The sequence below is a fragment of the Macaca nemestrina genome, chromosome 2, assembly GCF_043159975.1.
Source record: "Macaca nemestrina isolate mMacNem1 chromosome 2, mMacNem.hap1, whole genome shotgun sequence".
Taxonomy (NCBI): domain Eukaryota; kingdom Metazoa; phylum Chordata; class Mammalia; order Primates; family Cercopithecidae; genus Macaca; species Macaca nemestrina.
In genome coordinates this window covers 117,330,904-117,351,268 of record NC_092126.1, presented here as the reverse complement: position 1 = coordinate 117,351,268, position 20,365 = coordinate 117,330,904, and the positions used below count along the sequence as shown (strand labels likewise).

Sequence of the window (20,365 nt, the reverse complement as noted above, 5' to 3'; positions counted from 1 at the left end):
CCGCACTTCTGCGCTCACACTGCGATGGCCACGCTCCACTTTCCATTAGCACGCAGTCTGTCAGCCATGGGGCACCCTGCCGTGGGAGGAGGCAAGCCATCCCCCATCTCAACAGGCCACGCCCACTCTTGGGGCGGGCTTCCCAGGCTGTGTCCTTGTCCTAGTTACACTGGTGGTACAACTCTCCCACTGCGGTCCCACCAAATTTTCCTAACTGCTACATTGTCACCCGGTATTTCGTCACGCAGAAAGGAAAGCCTCCCCATGTTAATTAAACATGGAGTAACACATCACACTCACAGCCATTTCTACAGCACAGGAAGCCAAAATGCAATTAGAATTATCCTTCAAGGAGACAAAAAAAAATGTCTATGTTTAATGTTTCAGAATCAAGTACATTTTCAGTTTCGCTGTTAAGATTATGAACACAACTTAATTTTCCAGGCTGCATTCTCAACATAAATTACAGACGATGCTTCAGCTCCCAATGGAGCCATGCGAAAATATGTTGGTATCATCTAACTGGAAATGTTTGCATTTCATCAATAAAATGAAACACTATAAACAATAAAATGAAAAACGTTTAGGAGAAACCCTCAACATTATTGCAACACAAAGCAAGAGAGTCTTTCAACCCACAACCTGCCACTGTAATTCATGCCATTTGACCCTTCAACTTAGGACTCAGAAAATCCCAGATGTGAAACCTGGTAATGACTTAGCTGTGCGTTCTTTGTGCATGTCTTAAAACATCAAAACACTATTTCCAGCCACTAGAGAAAGTGCTGAAATTGTCTAATTGGGAAGTCTTGGGGGTTCAGAAAAAGTAAAAATGACCCTGCATCCAAGTGGCCACCCATACCTCTTACAGAAAATGCAAGATTCTTATGGTACCTAGCTAATTTGCTCGCTGTAAATTAGGACATCAACCATCGATGACAGACTATGTTCCCCCCTCCAGAAAAGTTATCAAGTTCTGGTCCCAATTAGGTTCCCAGAACAATAAGCAATTCCCTACAAGCCCAGGGCAGTGGGAAATGGAACTAAACCATCTAACCAGTCTCGTCTTCTGGGCAGGGGGCTCCGTTAAGGACAAGCCTGCAGAAGCATGTTCATCACTCCCTCTCCGGGCATCCAACCTGGCCACACTGTCCTCAAGGAGGGATGGACCGGAGACTTCTTCCAATATGCAAACATCTCTGCAGTTTGCCTTCCCTCTCTGAGGCTAGCTGTGAGCTGCAGACCAGGAGGGCTGTCACTTTTACAAACTGGATTGTTTGGAAGTGAGAAAGCTTCATCTGTAAATCCTACCACCTGAGATGCCAACGGGCTGTGTGACCGAGTCCGTGATTCCCTCAGCTACCTTTAGGATATGTGATCAGAGGCAGTAAGATCATTGTCTTCAGTCAGATTCATGGTCCACCTGCCAACCCTCATATACCTCTTTCCCCAGCCCCTGTAGCTGTCTGGGTAGAGCAGAGGTTTCACCATGAATCAGCAGGTCACTGTCACACAAGGCCATCTACTAACCCATGAGATACACACACAGCTCGTGTTTGTCATTCACTCATTCACTTTCATATTCATATTCATATTCTCTCTCTCAGCAAGATCAAAGATAAGCCCTCATTTTGGCTGTTACCATCACTTTGAACACACAACAATGCTGGGCATTTTTCCCTGGAAAAGAGTGAAGGACTCTTCCATGTTGAACCTTATCAATACCCACAAGGCCAAATTTAACACGTGCTGAGAACAGGGGCATAAAACTGTGGTGTAAATAGATTTTTAAAAAGTCTTTATCCTATCCATCATGGATTCCGAGCACTCTGGGCAGCAGAGGTCAGTTGTTTCAGATTGTTTGTCAGCCTCTGTGGTTCCTTGTTCCCTGTCCCTAGCATCTTCTCCCTCTTTGCCCTGCCTCCTTCATCCACGGCACTCACAGACCACCTTCCTAGCCCCTCTTCCTGCTGGTCCTCATCGTGCCTTCTTTGCCCCTCCACATACCTGCTTCCCATCCCAGAGTTTTGGGCTTCCCTAGGATTCTACATTCCTCACATGCAAGGACCCTGGCTGGTACTAGAGGTTCCCGAAAGCCACATCCACACTCTAGGAGCCTGGAGTACGGCCCAGGTGGAGGAGGGAGAGGGCCCAGAGGCTGGCCGGGGCACGAGAGCATAGCATGTGCACAGCTGGCCTTCTGGCCGTCAGGAGACAACACACAGAGACAGACACACCCCACACACACACACACACACACACATACACACACAGAGTACATACTAGGAGGTGATGGATGTTACTGAAATGGACCAAAAACCAACAAGCAGTGGGGTAAGAAACAAACAGAAACAAAACAAAGCACTTGCGTTCAGATGGAAAGCTGTTCATTCACTGGGCAGCCAGAACCCTGGAGCCCAGGGCTGTGGGGAAGGTGGGTGCCTGCTTGGAGGGCACTGCCTGGCGGGGCTGGGGTGCGAGGGCAGCACTCGCTCCTCTCCGTCCTGGCAGCCCTGCCACGTGGGAGGTGGCAGGTGCAGGGCTCCATGGGGAAGGCAGCGGGGAGGGAAGCACTTACCTTGTGGCCCAGAAATGGCTAGTCCACATTTGGGGGAGTGTGCAGTATCTCAGTTTAAACAAAATCCTTGTGGTACTGCTCAACCATGAATAGGCAGCTCTCTAGTATTTCAAATAAGCTCGTAAAATCGTTAGTGAAGAGAGAAAACAAAATGAGACAACAATTCACCTGTAGGGCAATTGTGGTGTTCTTCGCAGGGTACTTTCCCACCAGTCCTTGTTCTTTCCGTTTCTTGAATTTCCTAAAGTAGTCCTGTATCAGGAAAGTGGCATAGAACTTCCCCACGGTTACCTCATCATCTAAACGGAGAGACCAGACAGAGCTCTCCCGAATCAGCACATTAGACCAAGAGCCTAAACACTTGCTTCTGGCTGGGGCAGGGGCAGGGGCAGAGTGGGGCGGGCGGGCAGTATGGCGCAGAAGGCACCGAGGTCTCAGCATATAACAGAGGAGTCTCAAACCAGCAAAAAGCAAGGTTTTGCAAAGCAACTAAGGCTCAAAATTAGTGTCAGTTAAATGAACTGATATTCGAGGTTGCAGAAAATAATATATTTGTTATGAGTTTAATAGAGCAGCATATTAGTAACACTATGAAATGCTGTCTTGGTTATTTACTCAAAATAAAAATTACAAAACAAAAGGAGGCTTCACGGGCCACATTTCATCCCTGTGCATAGGGATTTGCATGTATAACTACCATAAACTTATCAAGGGCAATTAACCATCCAAATCCCGATGTCTCAAGATAGAGACCTAGAAAGGTGACATACACGCTCAGAAGGAGAGGAAGGTTTAGAAAAGTGACTGCAAATTCAGATTTTCATGAGCTCCCCGCCCCACATTCTCCACCAATAAGCTCCGTATACCATTTCTTGGTTTGTAATTCTGAACAGCTCATTTTCTGCACTGTAGTGACAGCTCCAACCAACCTCAAAGTTGAGCTGGGCTTATTTTTGCTTTGTTCAGAAACAACCTCCAACATGTATGGTTGGGGAATCAGAACTCTGCTGATGACTTTAAAGGTGATGCATGAGGCAGAATAGAGGCTCTGGCTGTCTCATGGTAAACCACTTTGGACATGTAAATGCGCCCCACGGTTCTCCCACGGGCTGCTTGCCACCAAATCTTCAGTGTGCTGTGTCTCTTGGGGGTAAAGCTTACGACCACTTTAGTACCCCATCCCATGTGTGTGGGGCCATGTGGGGCCTGGCGGTCCACTGACCACGACTTGCAGAGGCTGAAGGAGGAATGGCTGCTGGTCCGAAGGCTGCAGAGCAGCTGGCTTTTAGGCCAGACTGCCCCTGCAAGAGCTACATGCTGATCTGGGGGCAGGGGGCTCAACCTCTCTGAGCTTGTATTCTCATCTGTAAAGTGGGGATAAACCTCTCAGAGGAGCCATGAGGATTATGTGGGAGGAAGCAGGTAAAGCACTCAGCTGCCTGGCTTGGGCTGTCCTAAGTGCTGGGCACTTGATGATGATGAGCCTCAGAGTCACCCTTATTTTAAAATGTGCCGACGGTGGCATCCATTCATAGGGATCCTGGAGCTTGATGGGCAGGGGGACGTGGAGAAGCATCATCCTTCACTAATGCACCCGAGGTGGGATTCACTTAGTGCCCATCCAGGAGGTGCTGCCAACATCTTGTGGTCCCCACTGGAGATGCCTGGGCCTTTTTGGGCTGCCTCTCCAGTCCTCCCTGTCAGAAGCCACTGAGTGTTACTGTGTGAGAAGGCTGTCTCAGGTGGTCTGGCCTGGAGAAGTGTTCTGTTCCTTCTAAACCCAAGCCAAGATAGTCCTGGAGTGGTGTAGGGCCACCCAGGCAAGCCAAAGGCTCTGAGTAGCATGTAAAACACAGTCCCTAATCAGTCTCGGCTTGTCTAATGATGCAAGGTCCATAGGCAAGAAGGCAAGGAGGTGAGCAGAGAACACTCAGGTCCTGGTATTTCACCCCTTGCTGTACTCTCCAGCCTCCCTATTGGCTCAGGGTGTGTTTGGAATATCAGCTCTAGCTCTAGCCAGCCCCTACTGTTGGACACCTATAGGTGCCAAGCCCTGTGTAAGAAGAATTCCATGTGGGTCTCATGGCCTCTTCACAACTCTGACATGGTGGATCTGCTCACCACGCCCCTGTCAACAGATGGAGAGAGGCCAAATGACTTGCCCAGCTCAGTCTAGCTGGGACCTTAACACAGGACAGAGTGCCCCCCGAGCCTGGGGTCCTATCCTTCACACCACCTCTCCAGAGATGGCCGTCTCCAGCCACAATGGCTGCCGGCTTCTTCAGAGCTGCCTCTCACACCATGCAAATGTATCCCTGTCCCAGGCTGCACACAAAAGGTGGACACACTGTTGTCTAGCTAGTGCCTCCAGGGACCCCAGAGATGGTCTCCGGTGTCCTGCCATGCCATAGCCTTCCTCTGTAGTCCAGGGCTCTCAGTCTTCTCTGTGGGGCCCAGAAAAAGCCCTGGCTCTACCTGCAGAAGATCCACACCTCATTCCACCCTGATGCTTCCCGCAAATGCAGGCCTAACTCTGATCTCCCTTCAGCCTCCAGAGCAGAGGCAGACCCATCCAGGGCTCTACAGGAGAAAACTGAAGGGTCACTTCGTCTTCTCCATTGAGACACTGAGCTAATTAGGAGACTAGGCCCAAGGAAGAGTTCCTAAGAACAAGAAAAGTCAAAGCTACAGCAGGACAGAACAGGAAGGAAGAGAAGGAATGAATACAAGGAGGCTGTCTGGGCTCCGGACTGAAAAGAAGGCAATGGAGGCAGCTCAGTGTGCTCTTCAGGGCAAAGGAGCAAAGGATCCAGGTCAAGGATGGAGGAGAGTCCTGGGGAGGAGAGAGAACTTCTGAAATGAAGGGGAAGGACCCACAAGATGGCAGAGGAAGGCTGAAGTGCAGAGGTGAGAACCTGAGCTGAGAGGCAGAGATGAGGCAGCTCAGCACTGATAGCGAGGGGGCAGCCAAGGCCCCCGGGCCACTGGGAGTGAAGCAAGCCTGACGTGTGCCCACAGATCCACAGTTCATTCCTGACTTCATCATCGGGCCCACGAGGAGCTGGGTCACGCCTCATGGCACGCCAGCAAACCCACCTAAGACAAGCATCCTACTCAGCTCTATCACCAGGGCTAAAAGGGACTTCCTGAGCACACCACACCTGCCAGTCACAGCCACCTGGAGTGGAGGCTGGCCTTACCCAGTCTCCTGCTTCTTGACCAGGTGATGGTGTAGGGGATGCTGAGGCCCTCAGCCTCAAGAACTCCACATCTGTTGCCCAGAGGGATATGCAAATATCCTTTTCTAAGTGTGCTGTGATGCAGGAAAGGTTGGGGACATAGGTCTACTGGAAGATAAAAGAGGAAAGACAGACAAATGATGAATGTGGAGAGCAAAGCCTGTCCAGCAACTCTTCCAGAGTCTATGCACCAAAGCCTGATGGCCACTACCTTCTGAACTTTCTTGGTGGCCACAGCGCTCATATGAGATTCAGCCCGGATAAGCCCTGCACTGGGCACATCACTCAACAAAGGCAGGGAGCTTGCAGAGCCTTCCGTCTCCTCCTAAGGCCCCACTTCTCTCTTCTTGTGCTTCACACTGCCTCTCACTGCTGTTGTGGAATAGATTAAAACTTGTCATCCTAAACTCCAATCCATTTTAAGAAATAGAAAAGGCTAAGTCCAGTTATTGGACCAAGAAAGAAGAAGATTTCCACTCTACTAGAAGTCTGATAAAGCTAAAAGTTGATCAGCTTTTCAAAGGAAGGGAGCTTCAATGGTGAGCTAAATTCTGGACTTTTCTTTTGGTAAAATGAAAAGAAATGAAGTTTCATAGTAATGCAAATGACACCCTCCAAGGGCATTTCACGAGGATGGGCATTAACGTGGGAGTTCGGCTGGTTGTGATGAAGGTGGTGTTCCAAGAGAGATGTGAGGTGGAGCAAGGGAGGAGCAGGGTCCTCGGCTCGCAGGGGAAGGTTTACATAGACAGGCATAGCCCGCTATTCTGAAGCATGCATCCGTATTTCAAGAAACAATGTAGGGGAATACAGTTGGCAAGAGATAACTCTGATTCCATGCCACCACCCTAAAACAGAATTGCTTCAGAATATTCTGAAAGACTGCGAGGTGAAAGAAATGGCGGCTGCAGAAAAACCTCAAGCATATTGTTACAACAGTTTTTCAAAAGCATTTCATCTAAGCCATGCAAGCTCTTGGATGTGCAGCTACAAAGAAAAGAATGAAAACCGAAGAGTTGTTTTAAATGTGCAGTATCAGTTCTCCTGGGGGAAGCCAGGGTTCTCTAGGTGGGAGGGTTTTTTGTTTTGTTATTGTGGTTCATTTGTTTTCCTTTTATCATTTCTTTCTGGACCGTCTTCCCCAGCTTTGAGCCGGTGGCCGTGCCAGCTACAGGTAACCCCTTCAGCAACAAAAGCTCACGCTGCTCCTCGCTTCATGCTAAGGAGCAGAGCTGGCTGGCATGCTGCTCTGTCTGCACCCCAAGAGCCAGAGCTCATCACCTTCTCAGGGGTGGCCCGGGTCCCAAGTCAGCTATCAGACCTGAGCCAGACTAGTCTCGAAAGCTGTGGGGGCAGTGACACTATAAACGTTCGGTTGGTCACGAAACACACCAAAGGCTCATCACATGCCCATGGCTCAAGGATGCTAGAATGCTGGTGTGGTGGTACTGGGTGAACAGATCCTGCACCTTTAAAACTTGGAAACAGAACAGTCAAAAACAACCATCTCAACGTCTAAGTCCACGGGTACTTAAATAAAAACGCAAAACCAATATGCATATATACATATATATACATATACATATATATATACTGTATGTGTGTATATATATAGATGGTTTTTATATATATAAAAATTCGAAGAAGGTTAGTTATTTTGTGATAAATAACGAAAGGAAATAAGCATGCCTGTTAGTTAAAAGGGCATTTTTGGTAATTATGGTAGTAAATTCAGTCTTGATAAGAACATTTTAAAAATACAATTTCCTGAAAGCTATCTATTTTTCATGGGACATTTTCAACAATATACTGAAGGGTAATCGGAAACTACTTTTGAGTATTTCATTTTGGACAAAAAATATAGGCTTTTCACTTTGAGATCACAATCTTGTCCTCAAACATTAATTCCTCCACCAAAAAGGAAATCCCTGCAAAACCAGCCATGTGAGTTTTGGTTTGCTTTTCACTGAAGCCTCTCCTTTGTCTGGAATGTTCTTCATATTAAACCCCAAATAATCACACCAAATGGCCAAAGGGCTTTCTTTATCAGTTGGCCTTAATGCTCTAACTGATACATAAAGCATTTTGCAAACTCTCTCTGGACTTTCTGGAGACACTAGCATTAAAACCAAAGCACTGGCCAAGGACTACTTAGGAAATAGATTGCACTGACCACCAGCTGGAGGGACAACTTGGTCAAGTAATTTCATGCTGGTTTTCTTCCAAATTTTCTTTATCACAGCCCGAAGTTCTTCATTAGCTTGCTCCAGGTTCCCTGGATTCAAAAAACAAAAGGGGAAAAGCCAGCTTCGTTTCTGTTCCCCAGCTCCTCGTCTGTTTGCATAGCCTCGTCCCAGCCTGACCTGGATGAACACACTGCCCTCGGATGGGGCTCCCCTCCCACCAGGCTCTCCCCAGCCGGGGGCAAACACACTTCTTATGTTTAGCAATAGAGATCATGCCTTCCCAGTGGGAAGTCCCTCCACCATGGGAACAAACATGGTTCACCCTGAGATTCAAGGCCTGTTCCACTCTGATTCCATCCTGCCCTCCCACAACTGACACCTGCTATTTGCTTTCCATTGTTCCTAACCCAGAATGCCTTTGCCTTCCGCCCTTTCACAGGTTCTTCCAAATCGTACCTCCTTTCTTGAAGATCCAGCCTAAATTTCACCCAAATAAGACTCTCAATTCCTACTATATGTACTCATCCATACAACATAACCTTGGCCTTTTATTATATGAGCTTACACTTGTCTTTTCAACTAACATGTCAGCATAGAGGACCATTCTGCCTTCTGGAGCCCTTAACAATGCTGGCCTGGGGCCAGGTACAGACAAGCATGCCACAAGGCGCCCCTGTTAGGCTGAAAGAGGCTGGCTTTGCTGGATTGCATCTCCCTGGGCTCTAGGGTTGTAAGAAGTCACCTGCCTGCACTCAGCATGAGTCCCTTGCTGCCTCCTCTTTCCTCTCCTCCACCAGTGCCTCAGAGAGTGAGCTCTCCTTGAGGTCTCCACCTCCCACCTCCCCCCATCTCTTGGTCACTCCTCAGCCTGTTGCAATCTGCTTTCCATTCCACCTGCAAAGTCGCCACTGAGCCAGCTCCAATGGCCACACTCTAGTGCCTGTTTTACCAGGATTTGACCAGGGCTGAGCATGGCTGTGAAGGCCATGCTGGTTTGGTCTCTCAGCTGGAAAGATGCTTCTATATTTCTAAGTGCTGACTATGTGCTAGGCACTACAAAGGAGCTTTTGCAGACATCACCTCATTTCATCTCAGGACCTCCTTGGACATCCCTGTATTTACTTCCTTGTTATAGGGAAAGAAACTACAGCTCTGACCAGTGACATCCCTCACTGCAGGTCATACAACCAGTTAGGGATGGCTGGAGTGAGTTCATTTGTGATGGCTCCGTCTCTGCTCCGATACACTGCCTGTTTCCCCTGCTATGTAGTAAGCAGTAGTATGAGTCAACTCAAAACATTCTGGGACAAAGTGAAGCATAAAGGAAGGAGATAAAGGATGAGGAAACAGGAGGCAGGAGCCAGCCGGCCAGCCCGGCATGGACATCTCCATTCTACCTGCCAGCCCCTTCCCCAGGGCCTCCCCTTGGCCAAGAAAAGGCCCAGATGAGGAAGGCAAGATGGGATATGCTGTCTCTTTCCTTTCCTGCCATCTTGTCTTGCTGGCAGGGAATGCTTACCTTCAGTCTTGATCTTAAGAGCTGTTCGAACCAAAGCAAATAGGGTTGCATTAAACATGACTGTCCCGTCACTGTTGAGAGGCATGTTCATGGCAACTAATCTCTGTAAAAAGAAAGGAAAGTTTCTTTGTAGAAAGGAAATAAGTGACCACAGCCATATCCCTCTGGATGTTTATTTTCCATTTATCACTCATCTCTTTTCTAGTCAACCCTCAATTCAATTCAACAGCCATTTGGGGGTATGCATATGATGGTTAATTTATGTTTCAAGTTGACTGGGCCACAAGATGCCCACTTGGTTCAGCAGGATTTCTGGGTGTGTCTGTGAGGGTGTTTCCAGATGAGATTAGCATGTGAATTGGTAGAGTGAGTACAGTGAGTAAAGCAATGCCCTCCCCAATGTGGGTGGGCCTCATCCTGTTGCTGAGGGCCCACAGAGAACAAAAAGGTGGGGGAAGATTTAATTCTCTCTCTACTGGCCTGATTAAGCTGGGACATCAGTCTTCTCCTGCCCTTCAACTGAAGCTTACACCCTGGGCTCCCCTGGTTCTCAGAACTTCACTCAGATACCACCACCAGGTCCCCAGGGCTCCAGCTTGCAGATGGTAGACCATGGGGCTTCCCAGCCTCCATGATCACAAGTCAACTCCCCATGATAAACACAAATACACACACATACACACATACATACATATACACCTCCATATCCATCCTATTGGCTCTGTTTCTCTGGAGAACCCTGATTAATACAACCTATCATTTGGGGGACTCTGGGATGACAAAGATCAAAGGTTGAGTCATGAAATACAAATGCTGACATGCAGATGATGTGTTTTGTATTTTAAACTGTGAAACTTCACTATTCAAACAGTCTTCTCCTTTTTTTCATTAATCCCAATGGGGGTCTTAAGGTCAGACCTCCATTCCAGGCACATTTTTTTTTGTTTTGTTTTTTTAGAGATGAGGTCTCACTTTGTTGCCCAGGCTGGTCTTGAACTTCTGGCCTCAAGGGATCCTCCTGCCTTGGCCTCTCAAAATGTTGGGATTACAGGCATGAGCCACCGCACCCAGCTCCAGGCACATTTTTAAGGCTGTTGTGAGGGTTAAAGGAAGTAAGATACAATGGGCCAGGCACAGGGCCTGGGACTTAGGTTCTCAACCAACAGGATCCATTACTATTCCCAACTCAGGGAGTGTCCTTCAGACCTTGCCTAGTGAGACCATCATGTACATCCTGTAGCATTTTGCATGAGTCTGTGTGGCTTCTCCCAGGGTTTGGTCTTTCAGAGCAGGATCCATGCTCCCCACTCATCTTCTATATCCTGATCCCTTTAATACCAGCAATGAGAGTTGGAGGGAGTTTGGGTGAGGTACACCCTCTCTGGGCCCCAGTCACTTCAACCTGTAAATGCAGATGATATGCCCAATGATGGGAACTTGCAAGGATTAAAGGACTCATGGACACAAGAGTTTTGTGTGAGGCACATGGCAAGCACTAAATTAATGGTGATGTTGATAATACTTAAAAACTTCTTATTTTTTGTTAACAGCATGTTCCAAAAGAAAAGACTTTCTTTCTCTTCCATATTGATGAATTGGAATCTTGTGTCTTCATAGTCTATCCCACCCAAACTCCTAGTCCTCCTACCAACGCCCGGCCCCCTCGCCAAAACCAGCACAGGCAGCCAGGGAATCCTGGACATTTGTTCACTTTTCCTGGCAAGTTCCTGAGTCAGCAAAATGGATGACTATGCCTCAAGGACATTTGAAAGCTTTATGTAAAAGGGTCTGGAAATTTAAACACAAGACGACATCAGTGAACTGGATCCCACACTGTTCTTGGAAAGCAGAAGAGGCAGTACTGGGAAGTTTATGGAAAAAAAAAGTCAGGCTCTGTTTCTATATCTAGAGTGCGGCCTAAAGAGAGGCAAGGACCCTCAGGACTTGCCTAGAGGGCTTTCTGGATTTTCAGGGCAGGGAACATGCATCTGGCTCAGGGATTTCTTTGAGTCTGAAACATATTTTAGACTCTGTTCTGCTACCTTGGTTTCTGTCTAGAGCTGACTCAGCATCCTTGAGTGGTAAAACCCCTGACCCCAGGATCTCCTTGGATCCATGAGGAGCAAGAACTAGTTACTATACAGACTGGATGAATTTCTAGAAGGCAGAGTTTCAAGAGGCAAATCTTGCATTTCTCCTTGAAAAAGGGAAATCCTTTTTTGTTGCTACAACAAATGTAAGCTGCTGCACCGTGAGTTCTGTGGAAGGAAAAGTCTCACTGAGGGTTCCTGAGAGCATGCTCTGGCATGGAAACACAGAACCGGGTTGCAGTGGGAGATCTGGATCCATCCCGGAGAGACTAGGGCCTGGTATGCCAGGAAAGGGGCCCCATCTCCTGTGGTGGCCACAAAGCTCTGTAGCAGAGGGGACGTGTGGAACACACAGCACCGTGTCCCACCACTGCCGAGGCTGGGAGATGCGCTCTTGTAGCATCCCCCTCCCCTCACCCAGGCCACCAAGTCCTCCCTGCTCCACATCCGAAGTGAATCTCCAAGCGACCTGCTCCTCTCTCTTCCCACTTCTGCTTCTGCTGCCTTCATTCCAGCTCTCCTGGTTGCTCCCCCTGCCTCAGGTCTACTTCTCCATTGACAACAGCCAACTTCCTACCACGGAAACCGGAAATTTGTGTTTCTTCCCCATTCTCCTGGACCTCAGCAGGTCGGAGAAGGCTCAGCTTGTGCTTGGGGCCTTCTGACACTTCCTCTTATGTCCTAGCCAAAGGGTGACCCAGTGGCTCACCCTTTGTCGTTATGATGTCCATTCTCCTGCCTCCTTCAGAGCCCTTCCTGCCTCTGACAAACTCCTAGGTTCCTTCTGGACCTGACTGAAATGTCGCCTTCCCTACCATCCACCCAATGACAAATTACAGAACTCCCTTCCTCTTCTGATGGTTCCTGACAGGGTGTCCAAAGAGTTACAAATATGTGAGTTCCCCAGAAGTAGGAACCACATATTATTCATCTCTGCATCCCGAGCACCTGACAGAAGGCCTGGCTGTGTCACTTAACAAGTGTTTGTTGAATGAAGCGAGCTTCTACAAGAGAGGCTGTCGGACATGCACACAGGACACTCACCTTGCACGCTACTCTGTGTGGGCATAACTTCCCAAACCCCAGGGGAGGCTGGATGCGTCGAAGCAGAGTGACCACGTCAAGGTGTTTTATCCTTCCCCTGGAAGTAAAATACAATGTGAGGTCCAGGAACAGTACCAACTGGCCCAAACTTTCAGTCCAGTCCACAAAAATCACAGCTGACATTCCAAAATCCACCCACACACACCAAATCAAATCTTTTTCAACCTACTTTGCCTCAGGGTCATATTCTGACCATATTCTTTTGAATTCATCTAAATGGTGAGGCCCCAAAATAGACCAGTCCCGGGTCAGATAGTCGAAATTATCCATGATGACAGCCACAAACAGATTGATGATCTGAAAAAGCAAATCGGAAGGGAGGAACTTCAGCTGCAGCTGGATTGGGTAAGAACTGAGCACAGGCTTTCTAATGACATGGACATGAAACATGGGGAACCCGGTCTCCAAGAGAAGTTGTAAAAAACTTTCTATTTGGAGAATGTTTAAGAAAACAGTGTGATTCTAGCTTTCTGGAATGGCTTTTATTAAGTCCTGGGGAAGGAAGGCCTTCTGAAACACATTGCAGTTTTATAATTTCATTATCACCAAAAAATTCACACTCTTAAGTCACCACCATATGCACTGGTTTTGAAATTTTAGAAAGGAACGCTAAGAAGCTAAAGTGACTGGTAATTGCTCCAAGTCTATTATCGAGCACCAAATCTCTGCTTACAAAGGTGGCGGCAGTGACACACAACTGGTTAAACAAAAGCCCTCAACTGCCAAGTGGAGTCCAGAGTGCTCATCCACATCAACTGTCCTCAGGCGATGGGACGGGGCAAGGTCACTGCTCTGAACACTGAATGCTACATAAGCATCTGTAAATTGAGAGGGGGAGCTATGTTGATCACTTACCAGAAACGCACAGAGCATGTAAAAACTGATGAAATAGACAATGGCAAAGTTGCTCCCACATGTATACTCCTCCCCGGGGTTGTAATCTGACTCAGGGTCACAGAGCTTCCCTGGGAGGCAGGCCAGCATGATCTCCTGCCAGGCCTCACCTGTCGCACACCTTTTTCAGATGAAGAACAAAGGGGGCTTTAGTGGAGGAAAGAAGGAATTTAAAGCTTAGATCTTAGGGGACAAAAACTCATAATTAGAGAAAAACCTAAGTCATTTGAAGCAAATCCAATTTGAATTAATGGAAATGTGAAATTCCTACTGATTTTCAAGCGCGACTTATCATAGCAACTGGAGGTCCTGCTGCAATTCCCTTGGATTTACAGCCATCATCTGATGCAAGTGCACTAATAGTCTTCGTATAAATGGATGCTTATTTTTGTGTCTTCTCTACTTTAAACATTTGTATAATTAACAGTAATTAATTATTATTATTATTTTTTGAGAAGGGTCTTGCTCTGTTGCCCAGGCTGGAGTGCAGTGGTGTGATCTTGGCTCACTGCACCCTTGACCTCCTGGGCTTAGCCTCCCCAGTAGCTAGGACTACAGGCAGTCGCCACCACATCTGGCTAATTTTTGAATTTTTAGCAGAGTCAGGTTTTGTCATGTTGCCTGGGCTGGTCTCGAACTCCTGGGCTCAAGCGATCCACCTACCTCAGCTTCCCAAAGTGCTGGGATTACAGGCATGAGCCACTGCACTCGGCCTATTAATTATTTTTAATGACCAAAATACTTAACAACTTAAGTCTCTGTTCAATTTTGTTGAAGGCAGAGTTGGAAACCACCTAACTTGCAAATGACTTGTCAGTCACTAGAGTCATTAGAAATACTTCATGATCTCTAGAAAGTTCTCTCACTATGAAGGCAGCTTGTTTCACAAAGTTAAAGCAATCCCATAAAATCTGAAATTGTACATCTTAGGATGTTCTCCACTGGCTGTGCAAAAGGCCTCGACATTTTTGCTAAGTTTCTGTCTTCCTGGTCGTGTTTAAGTGCATGCCTCCATGCATAAACATACATCCTACAATTTTTCAGATGGCCTAAGTAGCCCTGCTTACTCCCAAATTAATAAACCTTATGTCAGCCACAATCGGGATTACCACAGCGGTTTTAACAATCCAACAAAATTCCTGTGTTTGAAATGCTAGGGTCCGTGTTTAAGAATACAAAACACAAACAAAAAGCCATCACAGTCAACTGGGAAAGGCACGCTGCTTTAATAACCTGTGTCCTCCGTCCCTCTGGACCCAGACCTAGCAGGAGACTCACAACCCCTGCCCAGGAGCACCACCCAAGCCAGTTGCAGTCACCTGAAGAGCAGCAGCACCGCCTGGGGAAACGTCTGGAAGTTATTGTTCCTATTGATCTGGTTGTTATCTCTCATGGCAACTTTCCCAAACATCTAGGTGGAGAAGTTGTTAGGAAAAAGAGAATAGATTTCGTCATGCAAAAAAAAAAAAAAAAAAAATCCATATGTGAATTTAGAACTAACTCAGGTTTGAGTTTACTAACTAGGGTTTTCTCATGGTACCTGGCACTTCACTCATTCAACAAAGATCTGCCAGGCACAACCATGTGCCAGGCAGCAGGTTGCACACTGGGAACATGGTGCTCCAAAGGGGCACTGTCTCACATTTGAGGATCCCCCACCCTGGGGTAGAGACACAAAGGTAGACAGGCAACATCAAATCCCAGTGATGATGCTGGGGTGGTCCAGATACACAGGGAAGATGAGACAGGCTCATCTACCCAAGGCTGGGGGGCTGGGTCAGGGAAGGCCTCTAGGGGGAAGTGACATGTAAACTCAGAACTGAAAGATACATCAGGTGATAAGAAAGGTGAAGAGTGTTTCGGGTGGAGGAAGCACCACGTACATAGGAGCAGGGTAACAGCATAGATACCGAGGGAATGAAAGTAACATGTGTGATGAGCAGACAGAAAAAGATCAGGCTGGAGACAAGGTCAGGAGCCAACAGGCAGGGGCTGTGAGCCCCAGGCAGAAGAGTGGGCTTTACCTTCACGGCAACGGGAAGGTAGTAAAGAGTTTTACTTGTGAGATTTAGGAAGCAGACTGACATTCTAGAGAAGCCTGCAGATGCTTACAAATGCCTGCTGGGTGAATCTGGGGTAGTGTGTGCCATGCAGCTTGCAGTTCTGAGATGGCTCTTTTTTATATGAGAACGTATGTGATAAAAGACCTTCCAGGGCACACAGCGCCACGTGCTGCTGAATCACAGAGGCTCAAGTATGCTGACTTTTGTTTCCTAACTCCTGGTAAGATTCCCAGAGACCTGCAAATGCTTCTATGCTTTCAGGATAAAAAAAAAAAAAAAAGAAAAGAAAAAGAAAAAGAAAAAGCACTACCATTTCTCTGTCCCTAGAATCACAGAATCACTTTACTTCTTTCTCACTTACATCCCTCCTTTACCTGAAAGACAGCACCTGCCCACGTGGAGAATCTGCAAGGAGCCTGCCAGCAGAGATCTAGAGCCACTTGGGCTCTTCGACTGCCTCCATTCTTAGACGCTGCCTCCCTCCACCCACAACCCATCCCACTGCCCACGTGGTGTTAGGGCTCCTTTGTTAGGGAGGCCCAGTCCCTTTCCCACCCCCAGGAGGAACTGGGAAGCAGGGTGTAGCCCCTCTGCTTGGGTCACAGAAGAGCCCAGTTTCATGCCTCTTTTTAAAGGTGAGCTACTAAAGCACAACAATGGTCACAAAAGGCACTTGGCTCAGCACCCGCCTTCTGTCCCTGTGATGGCTCAGCACAGACTGAAAAGACCATGAGGGGCCACATGCTTCTCTCTTCAGTCTTAGAATCTGGAAATATTTAGTTTCAAGTGAATTTCACTTTGTTATGATAAAGCATAATTCTTCTGCCATGAAATGCAATTTTTCCTGGTGCATTCTAACCTCGCTACATTCTTCTGAGCCTGGGCCTCCCCTGGAGCTCTCTCCTAAGCAGCCATGTCTTTCTCATCTTCCTATGTATGGCTTCAGCAGAGGCATTTGGCTGAAAAAATCACGACGCTTCTACTTCACTTGGTCAAGATACACCTTGCCACAGATTTGGGGCTACCCAGTGAAAGGGCCCCTGAGGGTGAGATGGCTGGAGCTTACCTGCATGCCAATGACCGCATAGATGAAGAACAGCATGGCTATGAGGAGGGCCACATACGGGAGTGCCTGGGAGAGAAAAGGCACCTGGATGAGCACTGGCCAGCTGGCACAGACTGAGAAGACCCATGAGTGGCCACATGCTTCCTTTCTATTCCACGTGCTACCATGAAAGAACATTGACAGTGAGGAAGAACTGTTTAAATCCCAGCCCTGCCCAGCTACTTTAGTCCTGATGACACCATCCACATGCACGCCCAGTGTTACAATATCACAGGCAGGATGTGCTTTCCATGGTCATTAACCCTGTAGCCTAATCCTAAACATTTTCAACACAGACACATAACTCTCATCATTCTTAAATTCATTACTGGATTTTCTGGGTGAAATTACAATTGATCAAACCATTCCAGAACACTGGACATTTAGAGTACTTCCACTTTCTTTCGTGGGTATGTTTTGGGGGGTAGTATTGTAGATAATGTTGCAAAGGAATATCTTTATGCAAAATCACCTTGCTTCTGCTGAAGTATTTCCTTAAGGTGAAGTCTTAGGAGTGGAATTACTGGGTCAGAGGGGAAGAACCACTTTCTGGCTGTGGCTGTAGAATGCAAAATACCTGTCTTAAGATGCACACCTTCTGAAAGAACTGCTAAGTTGGGGGGCTGTGCCAGGGAAGAAAAGGAGCGAGCTGGGGGGTCACCAAGTGTGGCTCCCTTCAGAAACACCAAATACAAGTGTTTGACAGAGCCCCCATCCTTTCATCGAATGTTTGTCAACTGCTGTCTTGCCTCATCACATGTGACCAACACGTCCACCTGCATAGGGTGCCCAGAGTGTTAGGCTTAATTCTGGGAACACACGCTTAAAGCACCCGCTTTCTCTACTACCCGAGAGAGCTTGTCAGAAAGTCAGTGGCCCACGGGTGCTCAGCCACCTTCAGACCTGTGCTGGCTGTTGACCTGTGCCCGCCAGCCTGGCCCTCCCTGCAGCTGGACTGCTCAGCAGGGTTCCACAGGGTTTGTTTCAGGCTTTCCTCAACATACCTAAGTACATTTTCTTCCTAGATTGCCAAATGTTTAAGATTTTTGTTTGCACAGTTTCTCTGCTTTTATGAACTGCTGCTCTGGAACACGACTTTCTTATCTGTGGCAGATTGAATCTTTAAGAATTTATTTAAAAAGTGAGATAATATTACCTCTGAATTATCTATTTTTATAGCAGTTTGTTCCCAAGTTTTGGTACTTTAAATGAATAATAACTGTCGAGGATTCTGTGCCTTAGCAAGTCCAAGGCTCACCTGACTGAGGCCCCCACTCTACCTTCCTCCAACCTCATTCTCCCCGGCAGGGCCTGTGACTTCCCTTGTGAGTGCCTGCACCACCCCCCTTGCTGTCCCTTCTCCCTTTTACCTGTGAAAATCCCACCCACTAGGGACAAATGCTTACTGGGAGAGTAACACTGGTTACCCCAGAGGTGGGTGAGGGCCAAGTTTGAACTTTCTCTTTATGACTTTGGACAGTTTCATTTGTTATTGTAAACATTTATAACTTTCAAATGAAAAATAGTTAAATTATCTTAAAAAATGAAGATGCAGGATTCACTTTCTAATGTTTGTGGATATCCACAAATTCCCTACATGGGTCCACCTTTTAATAAGAATCTATATTTCCCACATCTTCTCTTCCAAATGGAATCAGTCTGGAAGGCTAGAATATCTGGGGCAGGGTACTGGCAGGTACAGGAAAAGCTGGTTCTACTTGGGAAAGTCTGGAACCGAGCTGTACCAGCCTGGAGAATAAGAGGTGACAAATGAGGCATGGTATATGCCTAAATATCCCGAACTCTGTGACCCTGTCAGGAGCAGGATAACCCAGTAATGGTGTGCTGGCCCAGGTGGTAGTTTCTGATTTGCGTCTAGACTAGCCAACAGACAGCACTGTTGCAGCCTTGTCAGAGAGAGGTCATTGGGCTTCCAGGGACCAATGTGTCTGTCTGCTGGGACCCGGCCCTCACACACCACCACCAGGCATCCCCTGGGCACTGCAGGGCTGCAGGCCTCACACCTCTCTCAGTCTTGGAAATGCTACAGATCTCTCAGCTACGGATCCTTCCTGCTTTCTCTTCTGTTTCCTTTAGGCAAGTAATCCCATGTGATTGACCCAAGAAATGCTGATTTGGGTCTCTCCAGCATTCCATGTTATCTATTGACTTAGGTCCACAGAGTGGCCACACAGGGGGAGCCTGGGTCCTCTAGGATGGGGACAATCACTGACTTACATATGATCTTCAAAGACAAAGACAGAAGTCCTAGGCGTGGCTCTTACCTGAAAGGACTTAATAAAAGTCCACAGCAATGTCCGGATGCCTTCCCCCCTGCTGAGAAGCTTCACCAATCGCATCACTCGGAAAAGACGGAAAAAGGTGATGGAGATTCTATTGCTCTCTTCAGAGTTCTAAAGGGTTATCATGGAGAGGTCAAACCCAGTGGAAAGTAGAACATGCAACACTTTCAGAAAAACAGCAACAGATGCAAAGGTGACAGAGGTAAGAACTGAAGATGTGATTCTAGGGCCTTTTCATCTTAAAAAGCATGATATGAAAGGAAGAGTTACATGCTAACAACACAGAGCTTGGAAAACTGCGTCCACACAGCACATGCATGTCCACATAGTCTACTGTGTTAGAGGAGAACGCTGGGCTGGTCAAGAGTACTGGACACTGATGATGAATGCAAACCACTGCAGACACTGTTCTGGAAGGACAATCATGGAGAATACAGAAAAACCAGTGGAAAACTCGACATGATCAAATAAACTCAAGGAAAAGGCCCAGCCCCTGGGGACTAGTCACTGATCTTACCCCAGGTGTAGCAGTTGGGACAGGGACATTTTCACTTTCAGTTGGCTTTAAGAAATCAAAGATTGAAAATGGATTAATGAACCAGGAAGGAGTCAATGGTTCTGGAGAGCATTTCCCCCTTTAAAAAAATGTGTGGTTCTTGTCTTTGGACACCACGCCTGCTCCCTCCCTGAGAAAATACCAGTGGCTCTCCTTGGAGGTGGACGTGAGGGCAGGCAGCCACGGACATGGGCACAGGCACAGTACCACTTTCTAGTTCACATCTGAGGACACACCGTGCCAGGCTGACAGGCATCCAGTAAAGGCAGTGCCGCAAGACCTCAACTCTTCCTAGAGACAGCTGCAGAGTGCTGCCCCGCTTCTTACGAGGAGGGTAGTTCTCTTGGCTTAGTCGGGGCTGTGGGTCTCAGGAACTAACCGCTCTGCAGCAGGCCTCCTATCCCTGAGGAACAGAATGTCTCTAGCAGAGGGGCAAACAGTGGTGCCTGCCTGTGGGCCGCAAACCCCCTTGGACCACACTCTGTTCCTATGAGACGAAACGCCTGGGTGGTGTATGTCTGACAATAGCCTCTCTGGCGGGGCTGCTGCAGAGCTGGACAGACTGAGTCAGGGCGAGGAGGAGAGAGGCGGGCTTCCCTACAGAAGCCTTCGCTGCCTGCCCCACAGCTCAGACAGCTTTCACACAAGAGAGAGTGCAGGTCCCTGTATGGGTCTTTGGAAGAAACAGTAGAGGACCAGCTCCCCCGAGGTTCAGCAGCTCCACCTCC

At 47.7% G+C, this 20,365-nt stretch overlaps 1 protein-coding gene across 21 annotated transcripts in view; it reads right to left on the bottom strand.

Annotated features, from left to right (window-relative positions):
- Positions 1-20,365, bottom strand: part of LOC105480573 (calcium voltage-gated channel subunit alpha1 D) — a 327,130-nt gene that overhangs the window by 23,144 nt on the left and 283,621 nt on the right. For 13 of the 21 annotated variants that reach the window (XM_011739659.2, XM_011739655.2, XM_024792372.2 and 10 more), the window contains 10 exons: positions 19,599-19,643; positions 19,064-19,192; positions 16,740-16,805; positions 14,930-15,021; positions 13,572-13,731; positions 12,886-13,013; positions 12,657-12,753; positions 9,523-9,625; positions 7,991-8,092; positions 2,747-2,877 (listed from right to left, as the gene is read on the bottom strand). In XM_011739659.2, the coding sequence (XP_011737961.1) occupies positions 2,747-2,877; positions 7,991-8,092; positions 9,523-9,625; positions 12,657-12,753; positions 12,886-13,013; positions 13,572-13,731; positions 14,930-15,021; positions 16,740-16,805; positions 19,064-19,192; positions 19,599-19,643 (1,053 nt within the window). The remainder of the gene's footprint in view (positions 1-2,746; positions 2,878-7,990; positions 8,093-9,522; positions 9,626-12,656; positions 12,754-12,885; positions 13,014-13,571; positions 13,732-14,929; positions 15,022-16,739; positions 16,806-19,063; positions 19,193-19,598; positions 19,644-20,365) is intronic. The other 8 variants (XM_011739661.2, XM_011739652.2, XM_011739658.2 and 5 more) reach the window with 1 other exon arrangement.